Genomic DNA, 23,574 nt, shown 5'->3' with positions numbered 1-23,574 from the left:
CAAAGGTCCTCCATACGGATCCGCTACGCCATGATCGACCCCTGCTGTTATGGAGGCCAGCATCCTTCACATCGTATGCGGTACATACCAATGTGTACTACGTACCACTGCAGAAAAGAAGTACTGGATTTTTGGTAACTTTAATCAGGGGACTGCGCTTCTTCTGCTAAAATTAGCCGGCATCGGGCTTGACGGGGCTTGACATGGAGGGGGGAGTGAAGTCAGCGGCGCTGGGGTCTTTATTCCATGAAATGGGGAGAAGCTTGGAGATTCTCTTGTCCGTTGTTGGAGGAAGAATGCCAGGAATGTTGGTAAGGGACATGTCTGCAACCTGGCGGGTAATTTTCAAACGACGATATGATATAAATAAATACCTACCGCCTCCCGGACAGTGAGATAGCGGCCAGCCTCTCCAAGACCTCCCAAGACTCTCCAAGACCCTCCAACAAGCCCAAACCTAGAGATAGTCCACTAGTAGTAGTTGTTGTGCTTTCCCTTCGTATCGTACAGAGAGACGCTCCCACCCGGGGTTTGTTTGTCTCAGCCAGATCGCTTCCAGCGACAGGCAGGCAAACGACAAACGGGCCCGACTCCCGTGACCCGTACCTGTGTCGTCAACGGTCAACCAACCTGACTTGTCGTGGACCTGCTCTTTCACCTTCCCACTTCATCGACGCGAACGCAATTGACTGTCCACAACCTGGCTTGCCCGGTGCTGAATGCAGGCGCTCGCTCGCTGCCTATCTCCACCTCCTCCCCATCCCAGCTGCCCAGCATGGTTCGGATCAAGTTCACTGCCCCCCCGTCGACCGTCCAGCTACAGGCTGCTCCGCGGAACCTCCACACCCTTGCCTCCAACAGCAGACCTGTCACTCGGGTCAAGGCGCAGGATGTAATTGAGGCGCCCCCCGAATTGACGCTGGAGGAACGCGTCTCGCTGAAGCAGCAGCAGAGTCTGGAGATGGTACAGATCATGTTGCATGTTTCGGTAAGCTCCGCAGTTCCAGAACTTTGTAACTTGCATCTAACTCAACCGCAGTTCGGAACACTATTTTATCTTCGGTTCGTCGGGTGCCTCCCTCAACCTTTGCCTAGTTAGAGCCAGTCTCATCAGTGTATCTCAGGGAGTTCCTACCGCTCCCGTGCTTCGACGATCGGGACCTGAGAGAAGCCCAACGAGAGAACAACCTTTCGTATCTCCAATTCATCGACAATGAATCGCGCGTCTCGGATGTCCCCTTCGGCACAGGTAAGAAAGGACAGCCGTTGAAGATCATCATTCGAGGATCGGATCCCAAGGCGGACATGATCATTGATATCTTGGTAAGCTGCCCGATCCCGACCCCAAGTCGCTCTGCTTACATTCGTAGGAAACGGGTATCTTCGATGCGCTGAGCAAGAACGTTCTCGAGGCCGTCCAATTGACTATCCTTGTCGACAAGGATGCCCCCGACAATGTACTCGAGTCGTATACCTTTTCCTTCAAGTATACAGGGGCGTCCGGAGACATCAATAGTCGCCTTGAGAGCCTGTCAATCGAGCCCATGGGCTGTGTGGCCGATATGAAGTCGGCGCAAACGGCTAGAATCGGTCTGGAGACGATTGTGAGGCGCTTGATAACTCTCAGTGCCTTCCTCCCAACCCTACCAAGTGCGTGTTCCTTCTTCCTGGCGGGACCTCTATCTCATAGCATTTCCAGACAAGCGAAATCTCGGCGTACATCTGTTCTACACCGATGATTGCCCCCCTGACTATGAGCCTCCAGGCTTCAACGGGGCGAATGACGATATGCTAAAATTTCCTCTCAACGACAACTGGAAGAGGGAAACACAGTCATGTGGAACAATGGACGGTGGATGGCATACGTGTGTAGCTCCTTCCCTCTGGACCCAACTTTGACTAATTCAAATGTAGTGTCGGACTGAAGGTAACCTCCCTCAAATGGACTGGCCCCGAACCCGAAGGATCCGAAGCTCCACCCCAGGTCCCGTCTGAGCTGGAATACAATGATCCCGTACGAAGAATGCAGGATATTGGGTTCGAAGATAAGGAGGAAATGCTGCGCGCAATGGGAGGCATGTCTAGCACGGCCATGGAAGTCCGTAATGCGACAGTGGAAGACCATAATGCGACAGTGGAAGACCGCAATGCGACAGTGGAAGACCGCAATGCGACAGTGGAAGACCGCACTATGACAGTGGAAGACCGTAATTCGACAGTGGAAAACAGTAATTTGACTGTGGACGACCGCAATTCGACAGTAGAAGACCGCAATCCGTCTGTGGAAGACCACACTCTGACCGTGAAAGACAGCAGTCCAGACCGCGACCTGGCCATGGAAAACAGCGAACCGACTGCGGAAGACCGACCATCTGCAAGCGAAGGCCTTTTGCTTGCGCCGTCACAGAGGACAGAGCCTGGGGAAGGGACGCAAGATCTTGCCGATAAGCTTCGGCTACAAAAGATGTTACCTGTGAGTTGACAGCTCGTGGAGCGTAGACTGCCATAATTGTGACAAGATAACTGATGAAAGTAGTCTCAAGCAGAGAGTCCAGATAGTGACCTGGAGCCTACACAACCGATCAAACCCACCATGGCAGTCGAGGACAACGATGCACCTCTGGCAGAAAGCGGGAAGTTCATTCTCACGGAGGATAGTAGGCAAAAGGTCCAAGAGTTTCTACGCTCCCATGACCTCGAGACTACGAAGACAGCCCAGGGACAAAGCCCCGTCCACTGTCAATGCGGCTGGGATGGCGAGGACGCAGCAATGGTAGGCTGATAGCCCAGATACCAACCAGTACTGTACTGATATCGGTAGATTGAATGTGCTTTTTGTCACACGCGTCAGCATTTGCTCTGTTACGGATATGAGGATGCCAGTGACCCACGAGTCCCTGATATCCACGCCTGCTACCAATGCTTGCTTAAGCCCAACGAGCCCAAACTGCTTCGTGAGATGAATAGTTTGGCTCTCTTGAGGAGAGCAGTGAGGATTATCCTGAACGAAGGATACCCTAGCACAACGACACTATTCACACAAAAGCTTCGTGAGTTACCCAACCTTTTAGCTTCTGCGTTATCTGACCGTTTAGACTGCAATGGGCAGAGTATTGTCCAGATAACAGACTTACTCAGAAAGCGCAAACTACTTCAAGCAACCTCAGGGTATAAGAGCAAAGGGTTCGTGCGAAGGGGCTTGCCGAAGTTTAGCGTTCCTGGTTCAGAGGATGCCAAACAGAGACTCCAAGAGGAGATACTGAGTCCTATGATCAAGATACAGCACCACGTAAGTGTTCCCTGCTATGGCATTTTTATCAAGCGCTAAAGCTCTCGTAGTTTGTGCAAGGAGGCCCACAAGATGAATTCACGCTATTCAGATCAGTGACTGGCGATGAGCTTGAATCCATTGCCAAATACATGTCCCAAGAGGACGAGGATTCATCCCTTGAAATCAAAGAAAGTGACCAGGAGACACAGGAGACCATCGAGGAGACCACAGTGGTAGAGGCAAGGATGACTCGGAAGAGAAAGGCATCGATGGCCAACGCGTCCAACCAACCCAGCACCGTGAAAAGTCCCGACGTGCCCGTGCCCGAGCGACTCGGCCGAGTCCTGCGAAAGGACAGTAAAAGAGAAGCAGAAGAACAAGCGAAAGCACAAGAACGAGCGAAAGCAGAACGAGCAAAAGCAGGCAAAGGACCAGGGTCCGGGCCCCAAACCCCCGCTCACCGGAAGCTGAGCGACGACAGTCTTCGCCGAAGCAGCAGAAAAAGACGCAAGATCAGCAACTACTCCAAAATCATTGATGTTGGCGCTGAAAATTCCGACCACGATGCTTCCTAGAAACGCATTCTACGGAAATACCCCCTCCCCCCCCCCCTCTCTCTCACGTTAATCATATCCCCGAATTGATTGGAAAAGGGAAAGATAAAGAAAGGCTCGACACTCGGCATGACCGATCAAACCCGAGAAAGGTGTCATCGAGAGGATGCTTGCGAACTGGTGGCCCGAGAGTCATGTATTCGTGATCTGAAGCATCCAGCCGGCATTCAAGGGACCCGGTGTTTCAACGTAGCAACTATTGAATCAACCTTGAAGCTAATAAGCATGTCTGCGGGAACAGGTGGGAGCACCCGAGTCAATGCGCGAGTCAGAAAGTGGGAGGGCGACTGGGCGACTGGGCTAGACTGAGAGGAAGCACAGCTGATGTCTCTGTTGTTGTTGGACTACACCGTGGTCTGGTTATATTGACGCCTGCATCGGCCAAATACATAGATACCCACCCACCCACGGTGAATAGAAAAGAGCGCCAGTGCACTAATGAGGGGGTAACGTTTTATATGTGTATCCATATCCACACCCACATCCAGGATACTGTATTTCTATGATAGTGATTCTAATTTATCCATGGCCTGAACCCGTGTACACTACCAACCCATACTATACATATCTGCATACTACACATCAAACACTGACCGGCTGGCCGGCTCGCTGATTGACTGATTGATTAGCGGACACAGCACACTCCGTATAGATACCCCACCAAAACCAATCTGTAGATGGAGGGGGAGGGGGAAGAAGGAGGGGAACTACTAGCAGGGTTAATCAATCAGTCAATCGTTTAAGTCAAGTTTGCTCGCTCGCTCGTCTGTTCGCTCGTCATCAGGCGAGGGCGGAAGTGCCATCCGTCCGTGACCCGTCCGGCGTCTGGGTCCGGACTCCTGGCATGTTGGACTTTGGAGATCTGGATATCTTGACTTGAGGGCCCCCTATTTCACCAGTCGGTCAGCTATGAGCTTAATTCAGGTAGGTAGGTAGGTAGGTAGGTAGGTAGGTAGGTAGGTAGGTGTGTTTGCCGTTTGCAGGATGAGGATACAAAATGGTAAATTCAAGGTTGAGAGTATATACTAGAGTAAGATGCTATGGGATTGGAAATTCGACTGGTCTGCGTGGAAATCAATTGTGTAGATGTACCACAGCTTAGATTTTCTATCCAGCACGCACGGACTCCATCCATCCATCTTAAGTGCAAGAGTTGTTACTATGGTTATAGCCAAGCTAAGAAAAGCCAAGCAACGAGACCCAGCACCACTTCCGATTCCGATTGCAATTCCGATCCGAGAAGACGGTTTGTTGGGTTTAGTAGTTTAGCTACTTACCTACTTCGGTATCTAGTAAGTATGTATATATATACCTAGATATGTCTTGCATATATCCCGCTCCCCATTCTGTCCCCATGCGTGATGATTGATGATTGGAAGAAATATGATCATCCACCCCGCTTCTTCGCATTGGATCTCGCATGCGGAATACGGAGTAGGTAGAGTATCCAAACCTAGATACATGCATAGTAGATAGATGGGGAGAGATGTGTGTGTAGGGTGGGGTGGGGGGGGGGCGTGGTTGTGGTTTGTAAAGCGCTAGAAAGCATCACCTCGAAAGCAGGCAGTAGATCTTCCTCCTCCCGTCCGTCAATTGAGCTCGTTTCACCGGAAGGCGCCGCAGACGGACGGCTGGGATTTTACAGTACGTAGCTAGGTAGAAATTAGGTAGATGAGCACTAGACAAGAGCGATTGTGATGCTCCGAGCCGTCCGTCATATTCGGAGCATTGTCGAAAGGGGGTATAGAGGGAAGAGGGATCTGCCACACTATGGAGGTGGAGGTTGCCGAGGGATTGCCGTGAAAGTTAGGGGCGGGATGGGCTGGCTGTCAGAGTCTACTTACCTGCGACAGGTACTTGCCTAGAGGACGCTGTCTAGTTTATGAGATGTTTAATGGGTAATGATTGGTGATTGATTCTCGGGTATAAAGTAGGTAGAATTGCTGCCGGGTTTGGGAGTGGTGGACAATGGTGGGGGGATTTTGTAAGTACAGCGCCTGCTGTTGCTCTTTTCTGCAGGTGCGGTGCAGGTAGTCTTGTTCGTGACCTCTTACTGAGGATTATTAGGACCGAGTGAGGAGAAAAGAAGGGCATGGGGAATTCCTCTTCGGGAAAGATGAGGATTGGGCTGATCGCCACGGTAAGGGGCGAAAGCAGAGTAAATACTCAAGGTTCCAACTCCCCGGGACTGACTTCAGTGAGTCGTCCACTAGCATCGCGAGCTTGAAACTGCTATTGCGGGACTATTTGATCGTACCGGAAGGTTAACCGGCAGGAATTGGCTTTCTAAATCGATGTCCAAGAATATGCATGTGCTCCGTACTTCGTACCGCACATGCACTGTGTGGTGCTTGATGGGGACCGCATTTTCCTGTGCCCAAGTTATGGGAAAGAGATGAGCAAAGTACCGTCAGGGACAGAGCCCCTACTGTAGGTGCCGAACATGGGGCGGAAGTGGCGATTTGTCAGACGCCAGCCGATCGATTGATTTTTGTCCTTATCCAGTCAGAGGTCGGCGCGTGAGATTTAACGACCCCGAACAAATCGGGTAAGTCGACGGTCGCACGGAATGACGGTTGGGCTGAGGATCTGCATAGGAGATGCCACTCTGAACTAACTGCGGCGGCTGACGAGGTCCTAAGTAACTCCGTATGCAGATTAGCTCAATCCCACTACCGAGAAACTGATCGGAAATCCGGAAGAGTCTGGAGCAGTGTGTTGCACGGTGGATTTGTACTATCTATCTAGATGGTGGTCAGTGTACGGAGTAGGTGAACTGGGGCTCCATTGAGTGTAGATAAGTTCCGATCGGTAGATGTCTTGATCTCCTATGGACACCGGCAACCATAGCCCAGAGCAGGAATAGATAATCGAGATTAGAGGCCTGGTTGTCAATCTCCATTGTTCCCACCGCAGAACATATAGAATTGATAGACATTCCAACGGGCGCCAGTGCGGGACCTTTCCATGGAAACACCACAATGGCCTTGTTGATTATTGAGGACGATTGAGCAGCACATGCATCTGCAGGATCCTGCTATGCACGACTATTTGCACCCAGCCATTAGCCGCTTGTTATAGGCAGCCATGGAGAAGAGATAGCCGGACTAAACAACCCTAGGGGATGCCGTTTAGAGTATAGACGGGCGATCTCACGGGAGCGCGGTGCCTCCAGCCTGGATCGCATCACCAAGCACTATTGAATCGGCACTTGGTTGACCCCACCGCTATGACGGTGGAGGGCTGGGATGGCATTGGGAGGGGGGGGGGGATGGGGATGACGATCAGCAGCGACTGCGGTTTCTCATTGGAAGAGCTGGGAGGGACGGCAAGGGTGGACGAGCGGGCGAGGACAGGCGAGGATCCGGCGTTCTGTTCTGCTGGCAGAACCCGTGGAGAATAATGGCGAGGCCGCAATGTAGCCGCTCCAGCCCCTTAATTTGGGGCAATGGCTGGTACGGACGGAGCACAGCACGTTGGCCCAATTTCCGACGGGACGTCAGAGTGCGCAAGCGGCAGGAGGAGTGGAAAGTGGAAGATGGATGGATGGATAGTGGAAAGCAAGGCGAGCAGGAAGTTGGGGCCTCCACGCGGAAAAGGCATCATGGGCAAGGCAGGGAAGGGTGCCTGAGGAACCGGCCCAAAGCAGGCAAGCGCACGTGTGCGGCCGCGTTTTAAGCCGGGCTACTCCGTACTAGTACTACTATTGGCCTCGAGAAGACTAGAATCTCTCCTGGAATCCAGAGAAGGCGGGAAGGAAGACCCGTCGAAGTTAAGCCAACCGACTAGCCAACGCCCAGCACGCAAATGAGGCAAGGGGGATACGACCAGGATCCGATCCGTGAAGGCGGCATCGTCTTGTTCTTCGATAACCGCGTTCTGTGTTGCCAACCCGTCGGTTTACTGGCCTACTGGCCTACTAGTCTAGACAGCCTCCGAACCCTCAGGTACCACCCCACCGACTGAGACAGTCAGACTGTCTGTCCCCGCCAGTGCAACGGAGGATACCCAGGCAGGGACTAACTCCTACGCACCGTTGCACCTAGGCCAGGCAGCGACGTGACCAACACCCGAGGGTCAGAAACGAAATGGTATGATCCATGGCCGGGTAGGCTGGTGGTGGTGTGCAACAAACCGAACGATCCATATTAACCATATTAATGTTTAATGAACCTCCCGGAGTCCCGCGAAGAAATCCTGACTCGACTAGCCTTGCCTCGAACGGGCATCGGGGCCCTCGGGCCCTCACCAGTCGCTGGTTCACCACCGCGCGCATCCACCGGATGGGCCACTCACAGGTGCCCAGGAACCGACCGCATTGCGATCTATGGAACCATAGGGGTGTGTACCTGTCGATTGTTACTGGGATGGTACGCCAGTGGGGGGGGGGAGGGGGTGACACGAATCTTAACTCTCCTGATGGCCGATTTTGGGCGGTGCTGTCTAGTGTCTCGGGGTAGGAAGAGGATCGCCTGAAAGGAGTATGACAACCACCACTATTGCCATCTACAGTACTATGGAGTATCTTCACCCCTCTCGATTGTCGGGCTCCATCTGAACGGGTCCCTCCATGGCCCTCTGCGCGGATCCCCTTCGTCAATCGTCTGTGTCCCCATCCCCAATCGCTTCAATTCTGCGCTGGCCCATGCTGAAGTTAGACGCTTTTGGCGTCCTTTTCGTACCCCCTTAAGCCACGACTCTCCACCGTTCTAAAATTCCTGTGCCCCATACACACACACTCCATGTCTGGCTCACATGTATCGTGTTAACAGCAAATTATATATAGCGCCGAATTGACCTCTGGCCTCGCACGGCCGCTCCTCTCCGGCTCCGACTTGAATTTACTCAAAAGCTCGCTGGCGGACCCCCCCCCCTGGTCCCTGAGCTGTCTACTAACCATCTCTCCCTCGTTCCTTGGGACCTGCATACTTCGACTTTCTTTACATACTGTTCCCCTCTTTTTTCTGTCCTTTTTCCTGACCATCCTTTATCACCATTCCAACCTCCCTGCCCCCTGAAACCCCCTCGCCGGGAGACACCAATTTCCGCGCGCCTCCATTCGTTAGACCGCCTCTTCGCCCGAAACCAAAAACCGCCTCTGGACTTCGAATGACCGAAGCGGTAAACCTCGCAAGGCTCCGATCCGGTCTTAGACACTCACCGACTTAGTGTGGGGAAAGACGTCTTTGGGTTTGGGGTCCAGAGCTAAACCCAGTATTTGAAACCCCCTGAGCCCGTCTGACCAAGGGACGTCGCGATCAACCATCAACTGCCGAAAAATTAGTCTCACGAGGCATTGCAGACCCCCCGCTGTCGGGCCTGTCTGGCGACAACAATAGCTCCCGAGAAGTAACGCTATCATTCGACCACCCGAAGGACCGTCGACGGGCGCTGCCATAACCATGCCCATGCCGCAGCAATCCTACAGAACATCCAATATGCATGCATCCCCGGGTGGAGTACTTCCGACCGCCACCAGCAAGGAAGACCTGCGGAATGAGAATTCCTTGAAAGCATATAAGATACTGGGGACCGCCGATGGCTCCCTCAATGAGAACCATCCGAGACGAGAGGATAAACGACGCTCGCGACGACCCAGCTTCATGAGGGCCCCGGAAATCAAATCGCAGAAAACCGCGGGGTTTGTTCCCTTCCCAGTTGCTACGCAAGAGACCCTTCCACCGCAGCACCTTCGTGTTCGGGCATCATCGCCTCTGCTAGGCCACGATTATCGCCCCGAAGATGCCTCCGAAAAATCCTTTCCAGCGCCTTCCAAGAAAGTCCACCAGGCTGGCTCCACCTCTGCGCTGTTCTCGTATTTCAGTTCACGAGAGTCGACAATCGACTCAAACCCTGGTCCTGGAATCGCGACGAGCGACTTTAGCTCTCCTGCCAGCACCAAGTCAGGGCCTCAGCAAAATGGCGAGTCCAACTTTGGGCCCAGACAGCCAAAAGGGCCCTTGAAGGAGTCAAAGCGGAAAATGCGTCCACCCCGGATTGATCTCTCATTACTCTTTCCGAAGCCACGAGCAAACGCCGAGCCATTGCTGTCGCCACAGCGCATGGTCAACTCGCCTTCTGCGATCTCCGTGGTTTCGGAAAATCCTGTCGTCAAAACGCAGCCAGAAAGCCATGATACTGCGAAGAAGCTCATGAAAACGCCGCCACGCTCAAAAGGCTCTACTCGAATGCACGGTTACGAGGCCCATGAGTTATCTACTTCTCACGAGTCAAGAAACTCGAGTTGGTCCAATCCCTCCTTGGAGAGGACAGTGCCAACCAGCGAGATCGACGAGGCTCTGCAGAAGTACAGTAACGTGCAGCAAAGCCCCCAGAGAAAGGACAAAAGTCGCAGCAGCCGCTTATATTTCGTACCTCACACCATAGAGAAGTCACGGACGAGGGATTCGAACCCCACAGACAACAATGCGTGGAGAGCTTCTACTCAGAGCTCTGCCAGTGGGTGGAGCAAGGAGACATACCTGTCCCCAAGAACCTATTTACGCCCAAGCCTGCCACGCGTCCCCGATCTCCCCGATCACAGGCAGACCAGCTCGTACGCGAATGCCTCTGGGGGGAAAGATGCGATGCTGAAAAAGAGCAGTCGAACGACGCTGAAGAATGCGGACCTGAACAACTCCAGCGTACTTTGTCTCTCTTCCTCGGAGGACGAGGACGAGGACGACGAAGACTTCCCCAGGGAAAGCCAAGCTGTAAGAGGCAGCGTCCAGACCTACGGCGAATTTGAACCCGAAATCTGCACCGCTTCGCAGGCTACCAAGGGCACGGTACGAAGCGTTGACTGGCCTATTCCGAGTAATCGATCGCGTTCCACCCAGAGACACCACTCTGCCCAGCGAGACACCTCCGTATCATCGGCAGGAAGATCGTCAGCTGTGGACAGAAGTCAATCTCGTGCCAGTGAGATACCCACGATTTCGGAGCCAGAATTTTTCCACGGGGATCCCATCTTCAGCCAAGCCCGGAATAGTGTGCGCAAGGACCCTGGCCGATCGCAAAAGGAGGCCAACAGAAGGAGCCGCGTGATCGCGGTGACGCGACAGGAGGAGCATCTCCTCGAAGCCATGCGACTGCGGCAAGGGAAGATCACGCCGAGCATTTTCCAGGAAGCCCGTTCGGAAGCCCGCTCTCATAATCAAGAGCTTGACCAAGGTTCTATGCTGTCTGTCCCTTCGCGGGACTCATTTTATGGTTCGGACATGTCGTTCTTACGTCTCAGTCCCGCTTTCCCGACCAAATCCACGGAGACGAACAGCGACCGAGAAGGGTCCGTTTCTCGGAGCACCTTTTCAGATGCGGAACAGAGAACCATCAACTCATTCCCTTCTCCCCGGACTAGCGTTGCCTACTCGACGGTCTCCTCACCCGCGAGCGGAGCATCGCCCTTGACACCGACGCTCCCTATCCATCGATTCTCACCCCTGCCCTCACAGAAGCCGCCTCCCCGCCACGCTCCCCCCGCCGCGCCTCGAGAGAAACGCCGGCATTCGAGGAGACGCACGGACAGCAGCGAGGCGATCGTCCTGGAGGAATCGGACGATACGAAGCAAAGCGATGAGCTTCCCGTGTGGTCATTAAAGTGGAACCATGAGACCGGTACTATGACGGCTGTGCACTGAACCGGTGCGGCTTGCAGATCACAGCATGCAAGCATGAAAAGCCCAATCCCTTCGTGATTTGTTTTGAAACGACCATAGATACCTCTTTGCGACTGCGCACTCACTCTCTTACTGATTTCATACCTGTTACCCACCCAACACTCGTTGTTTTCCTTACTTGTGTGATGTACTTTCTTGTCTAGCGATTTGGCCATGCGGCACCATTTTCCGACCACATTAGCGTTATTGGTTATGGTTACTCATGTATAGAGACTGGAATGAATAGACCGACCAACAATGTGTACTTATCGAAACTACGCCCAGAGATCCGGATTGGAACAACAATCGAGTCCAGCCCGCCTTGTTGGCAGTTGGTCGGCTTTCATTTCCGCCACGAGGTTGAGCCCTATAACATGTCGCACCGACGGAATAAGAACCGCAGGACCGGGGATCATACCAGTCGCCTGTTCTTGACGCCATGTCTAGATCATCCCCACGCGTGGGGATTTCCGACCACGGTGATCGCACATCGGGTGCACCGAATAGTATCAGGGCACGTTGATGAGCGGAGCGGAGCGTAAGCTGCAGCCCGTGCCTTGTTGCGGGAAAGAAACTCCGTCACCAGCCCTCGGATCTGCAAGCACAGCGTGCAGCGTAATCGATGGGGTTGATCGAAGCATGTATGTCTTATCCTGACGTCAGATCCGATCCCTCAGAAGGAAAGCTTAGCGAAGGGTCGAACCAAAGCATGGCAGAGGCTGGGAGGGACCCGAAGACAAAAGCAGACAAAGACAAAAGGACAGAGAGTTAAGTAAGTAGACCGTAGACCGCAGCCCGCACGCAGCCCGCAGACTTGCAGACAAGGACAAAAGAACGAAAGACCGCGAAGAAAGTGTCACAGACTCGGGCGGGACTAGACCGCCACCTGCCCCCGTGATCCACACCGCCCAAACAAGCGTCTCGCGAATACCCCGGATCTCTCTCTTGTCCTTCTTCTCGCTCGCCCCTTTGCGCCTGGCGTCCTGACTCCCTCCATTGAGGCCTCTCATCCTCGAGGGGACCCTTCTGTTGAATCCCCTTCACTCCTTGAACATCGTCAATACCCTCCACATTCCCGCCTACTCACCGGCTGACTTCGACTGGGTCCGGTTTGCTGGTGGACACCTCCCGATTAAGCTTAAGCGCGAGGATAACCCCCTCCCACCCTCGCACCATCCCACGCGCACAACTGGTGTGCAATACTCTCGGCAGTCGAGTCCGGGTTTTCGGTCAACTAGCGCCCAGCAACCTGCAATCCCTGTACTTCGAAAAAATCGACCCGCGCCCTATTGGGGGTCTATTGAGGAAACGTCATCTAGCTATTGGGCCACGGGCACATAGTCACTATGGGGGAAAGCACACAGCGCCAGTCCTCAGGGCTGGGTTCGGGCTGGAAGCACTCAGCCTGGGCTCTGGTAAGATATACAGCATTTTGCGCGCACACTACGTCTGCTATTATCACGTTGCGAAAACTACAAAGTAACGGTCGCTAATGTTGCGTTTCTTTATGCAGTTGACGGCGCAGTACACGGCATTTGCCCTGGTGGGTTGTCTTCTACCCCCCGATAATCTCGACGAGTGACTTATATAAGTTTTTCTTCATAGTTATTGCATTATTCTAGAGTGATGTCGCCAGCGGGCGGCAAACGGTATCTCACGTCCACCACCGTTTTCTTCAACGAGGTGGCCAAGCTAGCCATCTCCTTGACCATGGCGCTGTACGAGGTGTCGAAGACAGCCCCTCCCTCCGTCCCCGCGACCTCCCTCTTCTTTTCTCTTACAACCACCATCTTCTCGGGCGATAGCTGGAAACTTGCGATCCCTGCTTGCCTGTATACAATTGCGAACTCGTTGCAGTACATCGCGCTGTCGAACCTACAACCAGCGGCCTTCCAAGTGTCCTATCAGTTGAAACTGATCGTGGTGGCTATATCCGGCCTGGTGCTGTTCAAGAGGTCCATATCGTTGCGCAAGTGGGGCTTGCTGGTGCTTCTCGTGGTGGGGGTCGCTCTGGTGCAGATGCCCACGGGCAACCCCGATGAGATCACACTCCAGGACGAGGCCGCGCATCTCGCTTTCCCGCGGTCCCTGGAAGAATGGAAAGCTGCGAAGCTGGGACGCGAGAACCTGCACAAGCGTTCCGCAACTTATGAGGGGATTGAAGAGGATATGATGACCGCCAACCCCAGGATGAACGCTGCAGTCGGCCTCTTGGCGACCGTTGGCGCCTGCCTCGCCTCCGGCCTTGCGAGTGTATATTTTGAGAAAGTCCTCAGGGACAGCGCGAAGTCGACGTCGCTTTGGATTCGCAATGTGCAGTTGGCTGTGTACTCGATCTTTCCCACGCTTTTTATCGGCGTTGTTTTCTTAGATGGAGAGAAGGTCGCCGCTAATGGCTTCTTCGAGGGATATAACTGGGCGGTTTGGTCTACCGTTCTTGTCCAGGCGATTGGGGGAATTGCAACATCCTTCTGCATCGGCTATGCACATCGCGATGCGAAGAACATGGCCACGGCCGCCAGCATCGTTCTCACTACGTTGGGCAGCATCTGGCTCTTCGAACTCGAGCTTACTGCCAATGTACGCGCTTTACATCTTTACTTCGCTGCATATATGCTAATCGTGTTCTGACAGTTTCTTCTTGGGTCATTCGCCGTACTCGTGGCAACCTGCCTTTGCGAAGATTCGAGCTCGTTAGCTGCCCAGGCCAAACGTCCGGTTCTTCGACCGCCTCCAATCCGCGTGGATCGTTATGAAAAAGAAACCAACAGCGAGAATGCTTCCCCAGCCTCGCCTTCACCCGATGAAATCTCGATCAAGCTCCCTGGCACGCCATTCCTGTCCGATGCCGGGCTGTCTACATCTAGGCCTACATCTCCTGGTCATGTACGAGTCGGCCGCACCCCGAGCAGTGGGTATTTTGACAAGCACCAGCAGCACCTACGAGATCACTGAATCCCTCGCGGGATAAGTCATCCATTTGCTGCGTGAATACCACCCTTCGCTCTGTTGTATCATGTCACCTGGAAGTAAATAAGGATGGATAGAAGCGATGATGCCACTTACGTCTTTCATCGAATATGTCTCATTTTCGTGTATTTTATTCGTTTCCACACCTGTTGATTTATATTTTGACCAGTATTGGGTTTTGATATCTCTATACCTATTTCTTTCAATAGCAGTTTTACAGCCATGGATCTACTTGAGTGCATGCGATTCATAGAATGGATCAAACTTAAACTCAGGCACAACGACCTTCGGATAGTGTTAACCGGATCGTGACTTTCTCTTCTAGCGACATGGTTCTCAATGATGCCGCCGTTCAGACCGTCAGCGGCCTCACGTGCTTTTCTCATCTGTAGCAGGTGACTTCGTCCACTTCCTTCCCTATACTTCAGACAACCTCTCGCCGGTCAATGCAATTGCTCTGATTCCACAGCCCTCCTCATCAACCTGGTTATCCTTCCCCACTGCCTGTCATGCGTCGAAAACCATACCATCCATTCCCTACAGCCCGCCAAAACACTCACCCTAGGCGCAAAGGCATCCCTCCACTCCCAACTCCCCGCCGATCTAACCCAAGTGGCATCATTGATCGAAGATCGGTTGAGGATGCCCAGTTATCATGCTTCACCAGAACGTCTGAAGACCTCCCCCCCGAGTTGCAACCGTTTCCTCCCGATGATGACATGGAATTGGATGCGTTTGGTACACAGGTCTGATGATAAAATGGCATTCGAATCAAGCTGACTATCCAATCCCCAGACCTTGAACTGCTTGCACAGCCTCAAGAGAAATCACAAAGTCTCCAGGTATCCGCCTACCCCACCGATCGGGCTCCCTTGTCGTCTGGGCCATCGCAAACAGCAATTAACGTCTCTCGCTTCTTTCATGGTTAGTGCACATATGGAGTAGATGACGGATGGGCTTTTCTATGGCGACAAAGCGCAAATGACTGATTGGCATAGCAGTCGGACCCCACGCTACTCCACACCAAAGCCTCGGCTCGAGCTCCCCGGATATGGATATAAGGTCACAGTCGAGTCCGTTGGTCAGACTTCAGGCTGAGAGGAGTACCGCGCAGTCTCGTGACAGTGCTATAGAATACAGAGATATTCATACACTGTCATACCATGAAGATAGCCCAATGTGTACCGCCTCCGCAGCGCGTCGTCAAGGAGAGCGAAAAGATCTCTTCAAAAATATTCCGGCCTCCGTCCGAGGCATTGTCCTTGTGTCGGTGCATGAGCTTCCAGATAATTGTCGGGCAATCTTCCCTTTCCCGGTGTTTAACGCCGTTCAGTCCAAATGCTTCCATTCTGTTTATAAGACTGATAACAATATTGTGCTCGCAGCACCCACAGGAAGTGGAAAGACAGTCATCATGGAACTGGCCATTTGTCGGTTAGTAAACTGTTTGAAAGATGAACAATTCAAGGTGGTGTATCAGGCCCCGACAAAGTCTCTCTGCTCAGAGAAATTCAGGGACTGGACTAGAAAATTCCATACATTAGGGCTGCAGTGTACAGAATTGACTGGGGATACAGATCATATGCAGTTGAGAAGTGTCCAAAATAGCCAGATAATCATCACCACCCCAGAGAAGTGGGATAGCATGACTCGAAAATGGAAAGATCATACGCGGTTGATGCAGTTGGTAAAGCTATTTCTCATTGATGAAGTGCATATTCTCAAAGAGGCGCGCGGTGCAACCCTGGAGGCTGTCGTATCGCGCATGAAAACAAATGGATCGAATGTTCGCTTTGTTGCTCTCAGCGCTACTGTCCCAAACTCGGATGATATCGCAACTTGGCTCGGTAAGGATGCAACTAATCAGCACATGCCTGCTCACAGAGAGCATTTTGGTGAAGACTTTCGTCCTGTGAAGCTGCAAAAGATAGTGTACGGCTACCAGTCTCAAGGGAACGACTTTGCATTCGATAAGATGTGCAGCTCAAAGTACGTTTTCTTCCATGGGTTTGCGTGTCGATACTGATGCGCTTTTAGGGTTCCAGATGTGATTGCCTCGCATTCTTGCAGAAAGCCAATCATGATATTTTGCTGCACGAGAAACTCGGCTGCTGCGACTGCGAAAGAGCTTGCTTCTTTGTGGTCCAGGACCAATCCTCCTGCTAGACTGTGGAAAGGATCAGGGAGGGTGATGGAGGTACACAATTTGGATTTAAAAGGTAAGCATTTTCCTCGCCGTTTGTCCTGGATCTGGCTAAGCATTAGGCGCAGCCACAATTGGAGCTGGTGTTGCCTTTCACCACGCTGGCCTCGACCCAGCTGACCGGCGTGCGGTAGAGGCGGGATTTCTCCAGGGACAGATTAGCATAATCTGCTGCACTTCAACCCTCGCAGTTGGAGTCAATCTTCCATGTCATCTTGTGATTATCAAAGGCACAGTCGCATGGCAGGAGGAGGGCTGCAAAGAGTATTCAGACCTAGAGATCATGCAAATGCTTGGTCGTGCGGGAAGACCGCAGTTCGACGACAGCGCAATAGCAGTGATTATGACAAGGAAAGAGCGCGAGAATCGATATGAAAAGCTTGTCACTGGCTCTGAAAGTCTGGAAAGCTGCTTGCATTTGAATCTTGTTGACCACCTGAATGCCGAGATCGGACTTGGTAACGTCACCGATATCGATTCCGCCATACGATGGCTCGCTGGCACCTTTCTGTTTGTGAGAATGAGGAGAAACCCAACACACTATCAACTTAAAGAGGATGCTGATAAGGATGACGAAGATGAGATGCTTCGACGGATATGCGAGAAAGATATCAAGCTTCTGCAGGAATGCGGGTTGGTCTCCACGAAATGTCTCAAATCAACCAAGTTCGGTGATGCCATGGCTCGGTATTATGTCCGCTTTGAGACAATGAGGACGCTACTCACATTGAAGCCCCACTCCAGCATGTCACAGATTGTAAGTAGGGCTTATGATGTCTGACAGAGGCTAATAGCATGCAGCTTGCGGTGATCGCAAAAGCGGAAGAATTCCGCGACGTTCGTCTAAAGGCAGGCGAGAAGTCACTGTACAAGGAGATCAATCGCGCCAGCGCAACCCGGTTCCCCGTCAATGTGGATGTAGCGCTTTCAGCTCATAAGATCTCGCTACTGATTCAGTCTGAACTGGGCGCAGTTGATCTCCCAGACGGTGAACAATATCAGAAGCACAAATTCCCCCTGCAGCAAGACAAGACTTTTGTTTTCTCACACATAAACAGACTTATTCGTTGTGTCATAGACTGTCAGGTAGCTCTTGAAGATTCCATCACACTGCGAAATGCGCTCGAACTTGCAAGAAGCTTTAGGGCCCGAGTCTGGGACGATTCTCCGCTCCAGATGAAGCAAATTGAACAAGTCGGAGTCGTTGCAGTTCGAAAACTCATGTCGGCTGGGATTTCCAGCATCGAGACACTTGAGCTCTGTGAGCCCCATCAGCTCGATATGATTTTGAGTCGGAATCCACCATTCGGAAGGAAGATGCTTGATCGACTCGTCGAATTTCCCAAGCTTCGGGTATCTGTCAAAATGACCGGAAAGGTATGAAAGCAGATCTGGTATAGGGATACATGCTAAGGTAAATTAGGACACCAAGCCTGGAAGTTCTGTGAGGATTCAATTCAGAGCAGAGATTGCCTTCATGAATGAGAAGTGTCCGACGTATTTTCGAAAACGCCCTGTATACGTTTGCTTCCTAGCGGAGACTTCGGATGGTCGTATGATTGACTTTAGGCGCATGAGGTAAGGCAACTATATCTAGTTGAGTCTCCATTGAGTGACCTGATATAGCGCAACGAAGTTGCCTAATGGTCAAGACATACTGTTGGGAGCGGAATTGAAGGGGGCGGGTCAGTTTGTGACGTGTTATGCGATGTGCGACGATATAGGTAAGTATGTCCGATCGATATGCTAACGACCACTTTGATTGCTAATAGCCTGCAGCTGGAACTATGAGGTCTGCACAGTTGAAGCCCGATCTCCCTGATTCTTGTTTTCCATCTCAGCTAGAAGGTGTCAGTACAGTGCTTGAAAGACCCATGCCGAATATTTCACGCCGCCGCAGCAATGACATATCTCGAAACAACGCCATGCTTCGGAGTCTCACATCCTGGGATAGTGACGATTTGTTGTTTGATGATGTTCTGGAGAAGGGTAAGTCTACCATGTCAGATCCAGGTAGAACTTGTGATTCGAATGTCCGCAGACCAAGGCGAGAGCTTGTCGGCAGCTACCAAGCTGCCAGAACCCCCCAAAAATATATCCACCAAGAAGCCGAGAACCGAGGAAAGAAATTCGGAAGAGGGAAAAGTAGTTGAAGCAGATGCACCTACCCAACTTGCCAATGGCAATTGGGCGTGCAATCATCGATGCAAGGATAAGACAACGTATGCAACTGCAAGGATCAACGGGAAAAAGCTAACGTACATAGATGTAAGCACTTCTGCTGTCGGGATGGACTGGAGAAGCCACCCAAAGCGAGCAAAAGACCCGTTGTTGACGGAGATAAGAAGGCAAGAGGGCTCAGCCAGACAACCCTTTCAGCGGCGGTGGTCCGGAAGGGTGCCAATGAAGGAGTTTCTGGTTCGAAAGCGTGTGAAAATCAAGCCGAATTCCCTGAGCTAAAGTCAAAAACCCCAAGATCTACTTCAAGTCAAGACAAGAAGCGTGATATCAAAACAGACAATGTAACCTCCAAAAGCAAGTCTCCGAGTGAATTTGATGACGACAGCTTCAGTGACTTCCCCTCGCCGACGGTGTTGCTGTTCGGGATACCAGCTACGCCGAAAGACCACGCAAAAGACTTGGGGAGCTCTAACGCTGGGAAAAGTGGAAAAGATGTGAATGAAGACTGGACGGACGACGAGATATGGCTGACTATGCACTCACCATTGCCGGCCGCAGGCCCAGCAGGGCAAGACAAAGTTGTTACATCGAAGGAAAATGCTGAAACGGCCTCAGGGACCCACATCCAGAACGGAAAGACGGCCTCAGACACCAACCGTGGTACTGCGAGCCAAGCTTCTATCTTCGAATATGACGATCCCCCAGACTCGGAGATATTCCCTGGGAGAAAGCGGGATCTTCCCTTCTCAACAACCAGTGATGGTGGCAGTAACGGACATAAGAAATGTAAAATTAACAAAGAGAACTGTGCTGCAGAAAGCCAGGATAACAAAAGTGTTACTTCCAGTGCCTTCTGCCAGGGACCAAAGTCTGCTGAGGCGACATTTTCGAATATACCAGAGGGCTGGGAAGATATCGACCCTGCCCTGTTGAGTGAGTATAAAGACATTATCAATTTGTTCTAGGAGATGTGAGTTTGTGCGATGTCGGCTATATTGAAGCACATACAGGGAATTACCCTCTTATTCCTACATAGTTCTTTCTTATGAATGCAACGAGAATGTCCCACGCGGTATATTGCTACCAGACTTCGATGTGCCAGATGTAAGGGAGATCCATAGAAAATCTACTCAACATCAGTAAATATCCATCTCAAGCTCTCTTAGGGAGATCAGTCACCCATATAGACCCTTGAAACCATTGTATGATCCGTTCGTATGCAAATTGTCTCCAGTTCGAGTGAATTAATACTCTTTTCCCTGGAAACCAGGGCCAAATCCCGTGCCCACCAGCAGAGCCGTATAGCCCCCTGCCTCTCCCCCCCCCCCAGGTTTACCCTTCTTCAGTGTTCTATATCTCCCTCCCTCTCTCCGCTCTGCTTCTTCTTTCCCCACCATCTTCTTTTGCTTGACACTGCTCTTTTGTTTCCACAAATATCACAACAAAGCAGTTGTAAGTTCAAACTTACTCCCTCTCCATCTTGATATAAGACTGCTTGCTTTCTTGCTTGCTTGCCTGACACCTAGTTCTTCTTTGAACCAGAGTGCGAAATTTCGCTTCTTCTCCCCCCCTAACGCGTCTCTTGGGAGTCAGGATCACCACGCTTCTACTTCCTGTCTGCCCAGATACATCTTACCTTCTTTAGATCTATATCCAGGTACGCAGCTCCATTCTCTTTTTTTACATTCTCCCTCCCAGGGTTAAGTATCGGGGCTGCGTTAGGCTGGGTTCGGCGAACGACGCGTCGAGCCAGCGCGCCCGGGACTGCTCACTTGCTATCATGTTTCGCGGGGTTGTTTGTCGCTGGGTAGAATGGCTGTCACGCCACGTCTATTCTCCTTCATGTCTCTGCTGTGATGTGACATGACATGATATATAATGACTGCATGCACAAGGCAAAGCTAACTTACCATGTCCATGGCAACAGACGGATCAGACCGGACCAGACCAAACTGAAGCGACCGGCGCGCCTTCGTGGCAATTCCCAAAATGGGAAAGTTGAATTATCTTGCTGTGAGTACTGTGCTGCGCCGCTGCCGTCCAAGCAGCACCACCAATACTGAAACCAACAGACTAACAAGTGCTTGCTCTTCCGGCAGAGAAGGATCAGTGGCACCAAAGCCGGTCAGGCTGTGTCGAAAGACTTGGTATGTGATCAATGCCTTCACCTTTTGTCTAGCTTGCAGTGTACTGTGATGCATTGCACTGCGTTGCACTGCAGACATGACCTGCGGAAAAGGTCAGGAATAGAGAACATGAGCTAACAGAAGCTTAATAGAAAAAGCGATTCCCGCCAGGTCTCAGCTCCCGCGCCGCAGCCCGCGACCCGGTCGTCGAGATCGACGTGACAGGCAAGGCACTGACGGACGAAGGCTTCGCGCAGTTCATTGACGACCTTCTCGGATGTCTGAAGTTCAGAGACGATGAACACCCCATGGGGCTGGCTCGGGTCGCTGAGTTCCACCTGCAGGGGAACGAGCTGACAATCGCGAGCCTGCCGAAACTGGGCGAGGTGATTGCTTTGAGTGCAGGGGATATCCGTGAGTTGGATATCTCGAACAATAACATCCGGGTGCGCACGCCCGCGGACATTGAGATCTGGGTGGCGTTTCTCAAGTCCTTCGAAGATTGCTTCGTGCTGAAGAAGTTGGATTTGGGAAGTAACCCGTTGGGTCGGATGGGAGTGGAGCATCTGGCGCGGGTCTATCTCAAGAGTGATCTGAACTTCCTTGAGGATGATGCTGATGCTTTGTTGGGGGGCTGTGGTGAGGAGGGGGATAACGAGGGGGGCGAGGGTGGTGAGGAGGATCGTGGTGTTGTTGAGGGGGTCGCGGAAATGAAGGTCAGTGGAAATGGCAAGGAGAATGTGCCGACTCGTCAGAAGAAGTCTCCGAGTAAGGCCAAGGTGGCTAGTACCAGCAGTGAGTACCATTTTGGGTTGTTTGAGGGCGTGGGTTGAACTGATTGTGATTGGTATAGATAACGCCTATATTCTTGCTGACCCAGCCGAGTTGAAGAAATACGCCTGTACTCGGGGCCTTCGTTCGATTCCTTATTTCATCCTGTCAGACGTTGGAATGTCCAACACAAGTGCTATCCATCTACTGAGCATGCTCAATGTTCAGAGAACCCCAGATCACCTTTTGAATTTTCTTCCTCCTGGTAAAGCATTGACCCTGCCGGAGAGCGCGCCCCTATGCAAAAGCATTATCTGGCGTCCCTGCCATGAACTCACGGCTTACACTTTGAGAATGCTCGAAGTGGCTGAGGCTCTTCGGGAGAACAAATTTGATACAGAGTCCGAGACGAACAATCTGAGTGACGACATGGATGTTGCAGAGGCAGCGACCTCATCCAGTGCCGGCAGCAACAAGGGCCAGCCCGAAGTAGACAAGGCTGCACAGAAAAAGGTCCATGACAAGTTGGAGATTGAGTACACCCGGCTCTGCAAACGGGTTCGTTTGGAGGCCATAAAGAAAGACGGTGTCCACAGCAGCACAATCTGGAGCGTCTCGTTGAAGATGATGATCGTCTCCCGCGCCATTTTGCTCGATGACAAAGATCGTCCTGGACTTGAGGAGCCCCTGGAAGAGACTGAAGCCGAGGAGCCCGAGAACCCGAATGTGTCTGATGAACAGGCCGAGGAGCACGAGCCGTCCACCGCCAGACACCACGATGAGGACAGCTCATCGGAAGGGCCTTCATTCCGTCATATCGAGGAGATCCAGCCCAATGTCATCCAGCCGTATCACATTCGTTCGTTCTACCAGCCCGAGCCGACCCCCTACCCCTTGTCCATGTTCTTGACGGGGGAAGGGTTCATCCGTGACGCGCTGCTTCAAAACCCACGCATCGTGGACATGTCACGGCCCCTCGCTGCAAGAGGCCCGTTCCACACGGACCCTGAGGCCTTTTACGCCGAATTCCCGACTTTGCAGGAGGTGCGTGAAGCCGCCCTGGCCCGCCAGCAGATGGAGGAAGCCCAGAAGGAAGAAGAGGCTAGGTTGGCAGAAGCCACGGCAGCGGGAAAAAGACGCGACGCCCAGGAGCCCGTCGAACGCATCTGGCGATTCGGCCTGCCCACTGAGGCTTGGCGCCGGGTGATCTCCGAGGCTGTCGGCGCAGACGGCATCTTGGATCGCGAGCAGCAGGTGCGTATCATGGAATATGCCGCCGACTGGAACGCCGTGGAGTACGAACAGACCATCAAGGGGGCGGAGGACCACCAACAGATCTGGAAACTGCTCGAGACTCTCAAGTGTTTCACATACAGCTACTGGTGAGGATGGACGGAGTGGATTGTATGGGAGATTGTTGCGGCGGTAACCGTATTATGAATGATGATGATCATGATGACGAGTGACGAGAGATGAGTGATGAAGGGTAACGAAATTGAAAAGAGACATGCAGTGGACGCGGGTCCATTTGGGCATACATCATGGGCAACGTACATGTGGGCGCCACTGACGGTGCTGGACTGACTCGGGCGTCTGGGCTCTGGAGCCCGGATGTCGGGCTTGGTCTGGCGCGGTTGTGGCATCCGAGTGTCGTTGCGGTGGTTTTGAGAACAACCTTGGTGTTGGTCCTTCCATGTCTTGAAGCTTCATCATAATTAATCATAAGTAACAAAAAGAATGAGAATAATGAGTGATCCTCATACACGCATACACGCATACA

The 23,574-nt window shown here is 52.3% G+C and overlaps 5 protein-coding genes across 5 annotated transcripts; all 5 read left to right on the top strand.

The window, feature by feature from the left end:
- Positions 1-775: 775 nt before the first annotated feature.
- BO70DRAFT_394115 (putative meiosis specific protein Hop1) lies at positions 776-3,846 on the top strand (the record flags this gene model as incomplete). Its single annotated transcript, XM_025546433.1, has 10 exons — positions 776-988; positions 1,040-1,062; positions 1,125-1,323; positions 1,371-1,650; positions 1,700-1,865; positions 1,915-2,473; positions 2,537-2,773; positions 2,822-3,050; positions 3,096-3,289; positions 3,340-3,846. 10 exons carry the CDS (start codon positions 776-778, stop codon positions 3,844-3,846), a joined length of 2,607 nt encoding a protein of 868 aa, XP_025401941.1.
- Positions 3,847-9,293: 5,447 nt separating this feature from the next.
- Positions 9,294-11,525, top strand: BO70DRAFT_286882 (uncharacterized protein; the record flags this gene model as incomplete). The annotated part of the gene is made up of 1 exon (XM_025539217.1): positions 9,294-11,525. The coding sequence occupies one exon, from the start codon at positions 9,294-9,296 to the stop codon at positions 11,523-11,525; it is 2,232 nt and encodes a 743-aa protein (XP_025401940.1).
- Positions 11,526-12,517: 992 nt separating this feature from the next.
- On the top strand, positions 12,518-14,743 carry BO70DRAFT_359838 (putative UDP-galactose transporter). The gene is made up of 4 exons (XM_025542632.1): positions 12,518-12,958; positions 13,057-13,086; positions 13,149-14,123; positions 14,178-14,743. The coding sequence occupies exons 1-4, from the start codon at positions 12,890-12,892 to the stop codon at positions 14,496-14,498; spliced, it is 1,395 nt and encodes a 464-aa protein (XP_025401939.1). The 5' UTR covers positions 12,518-12,889; the 3' UTR covers positions 14,499-14,743.
- Positions 14,744-14,844: 101 nt separating this feature from the next.
- BO70DRAFT_331800 (putative DEAD/DEAH box DNA helicase (Mer3)) lies at positions 14,845-19,862 on the top strand (the record flags this gene model as incomplete). Its single annotated transcript, XM_025540893.1, has 11 exons — positions 14,845-15,251; positions 15,309-15,437; positions 15,515-16,502; positions 16,551-16,732; positions 16,785-17,473; positions 17,518-18,093; positions 18,140-18,294; positions 18,343-18,440; positions 18,496-18,705; positions 18,758-18,938; positions 18,983-19,862. Exons 1-11 carry the CDS (start codon positions 15,023-15,025, stop codon positions 19,860-19,862), a joined length of 4,317 nt encoding a protein of 1,438 aa, XP_025401938.1. The 5' UTR covers positions 14,845-15,022.
- A 1,015-nt stretch (positions 19,863-20,877) lies between these two features.
- BO70DRAFT_286582 (uncharacterized protein) lies at positions 20,878-23,180 on the top strand (the record flags this gene model as incomplete). The annotated part of the gene is made up of 6 exons (XM_025539205.1): positions 20,878-20,910; positions 20,997-21,044; positions 21,176-21,818; positions 21,877-22,229; positions 22,272-22,642; positions 22,781-23,180. Coding segments are annotated over 6 exons (1,848 nt in total), but the record flags the coding sequence as incomplete, so codon positions are not given.
- Between the last annotated feature and the right edge of the window lie 394 nt (positions 23,181-23,574).

Source organism: Aspergillus heteromorphus (assembly GCF_003184545.1).
Source record: "Aspergillus heteromorphus CBS 117.55 chromosome Unknown BO70scaffold_5, whole genome shotgun sequence".
Classification (NCBI taxonomy): Eukaryota; Fungi; Ascomycota; class Eurotiomycetes; order Eurotiales; family Aspergillaceae; genus Aspergillus; species Aspergillus heteromorphus.
This window is presented reverse-complemented; position numbering and strand designations above follow the sequence as displayed.

Coding starts and splice junctions, on each gene's coding strand:
- BO70DRAFT_359838 (XM_025542632.1), top strand. CDS start 12,890: ATGGGGGAAAGCACACAGCGCCAGTCCTCAGGGCTGGGTTCGGGCTGG. Junction 13,087..13,148: donor AGTACACGGCATTTGCCCTG/GTGGGTTGTCTT, acceptor TTTTCTTCATAG/TTATTGCATTATTCTAGAGT. Junction 14,124..14,177: donor AACTCGAGCTTACTGCCAAT/GTACGCGCTTTA, acceptor GTGTTCTGACAG/TTTCTTCTTGGGTCATTCGC.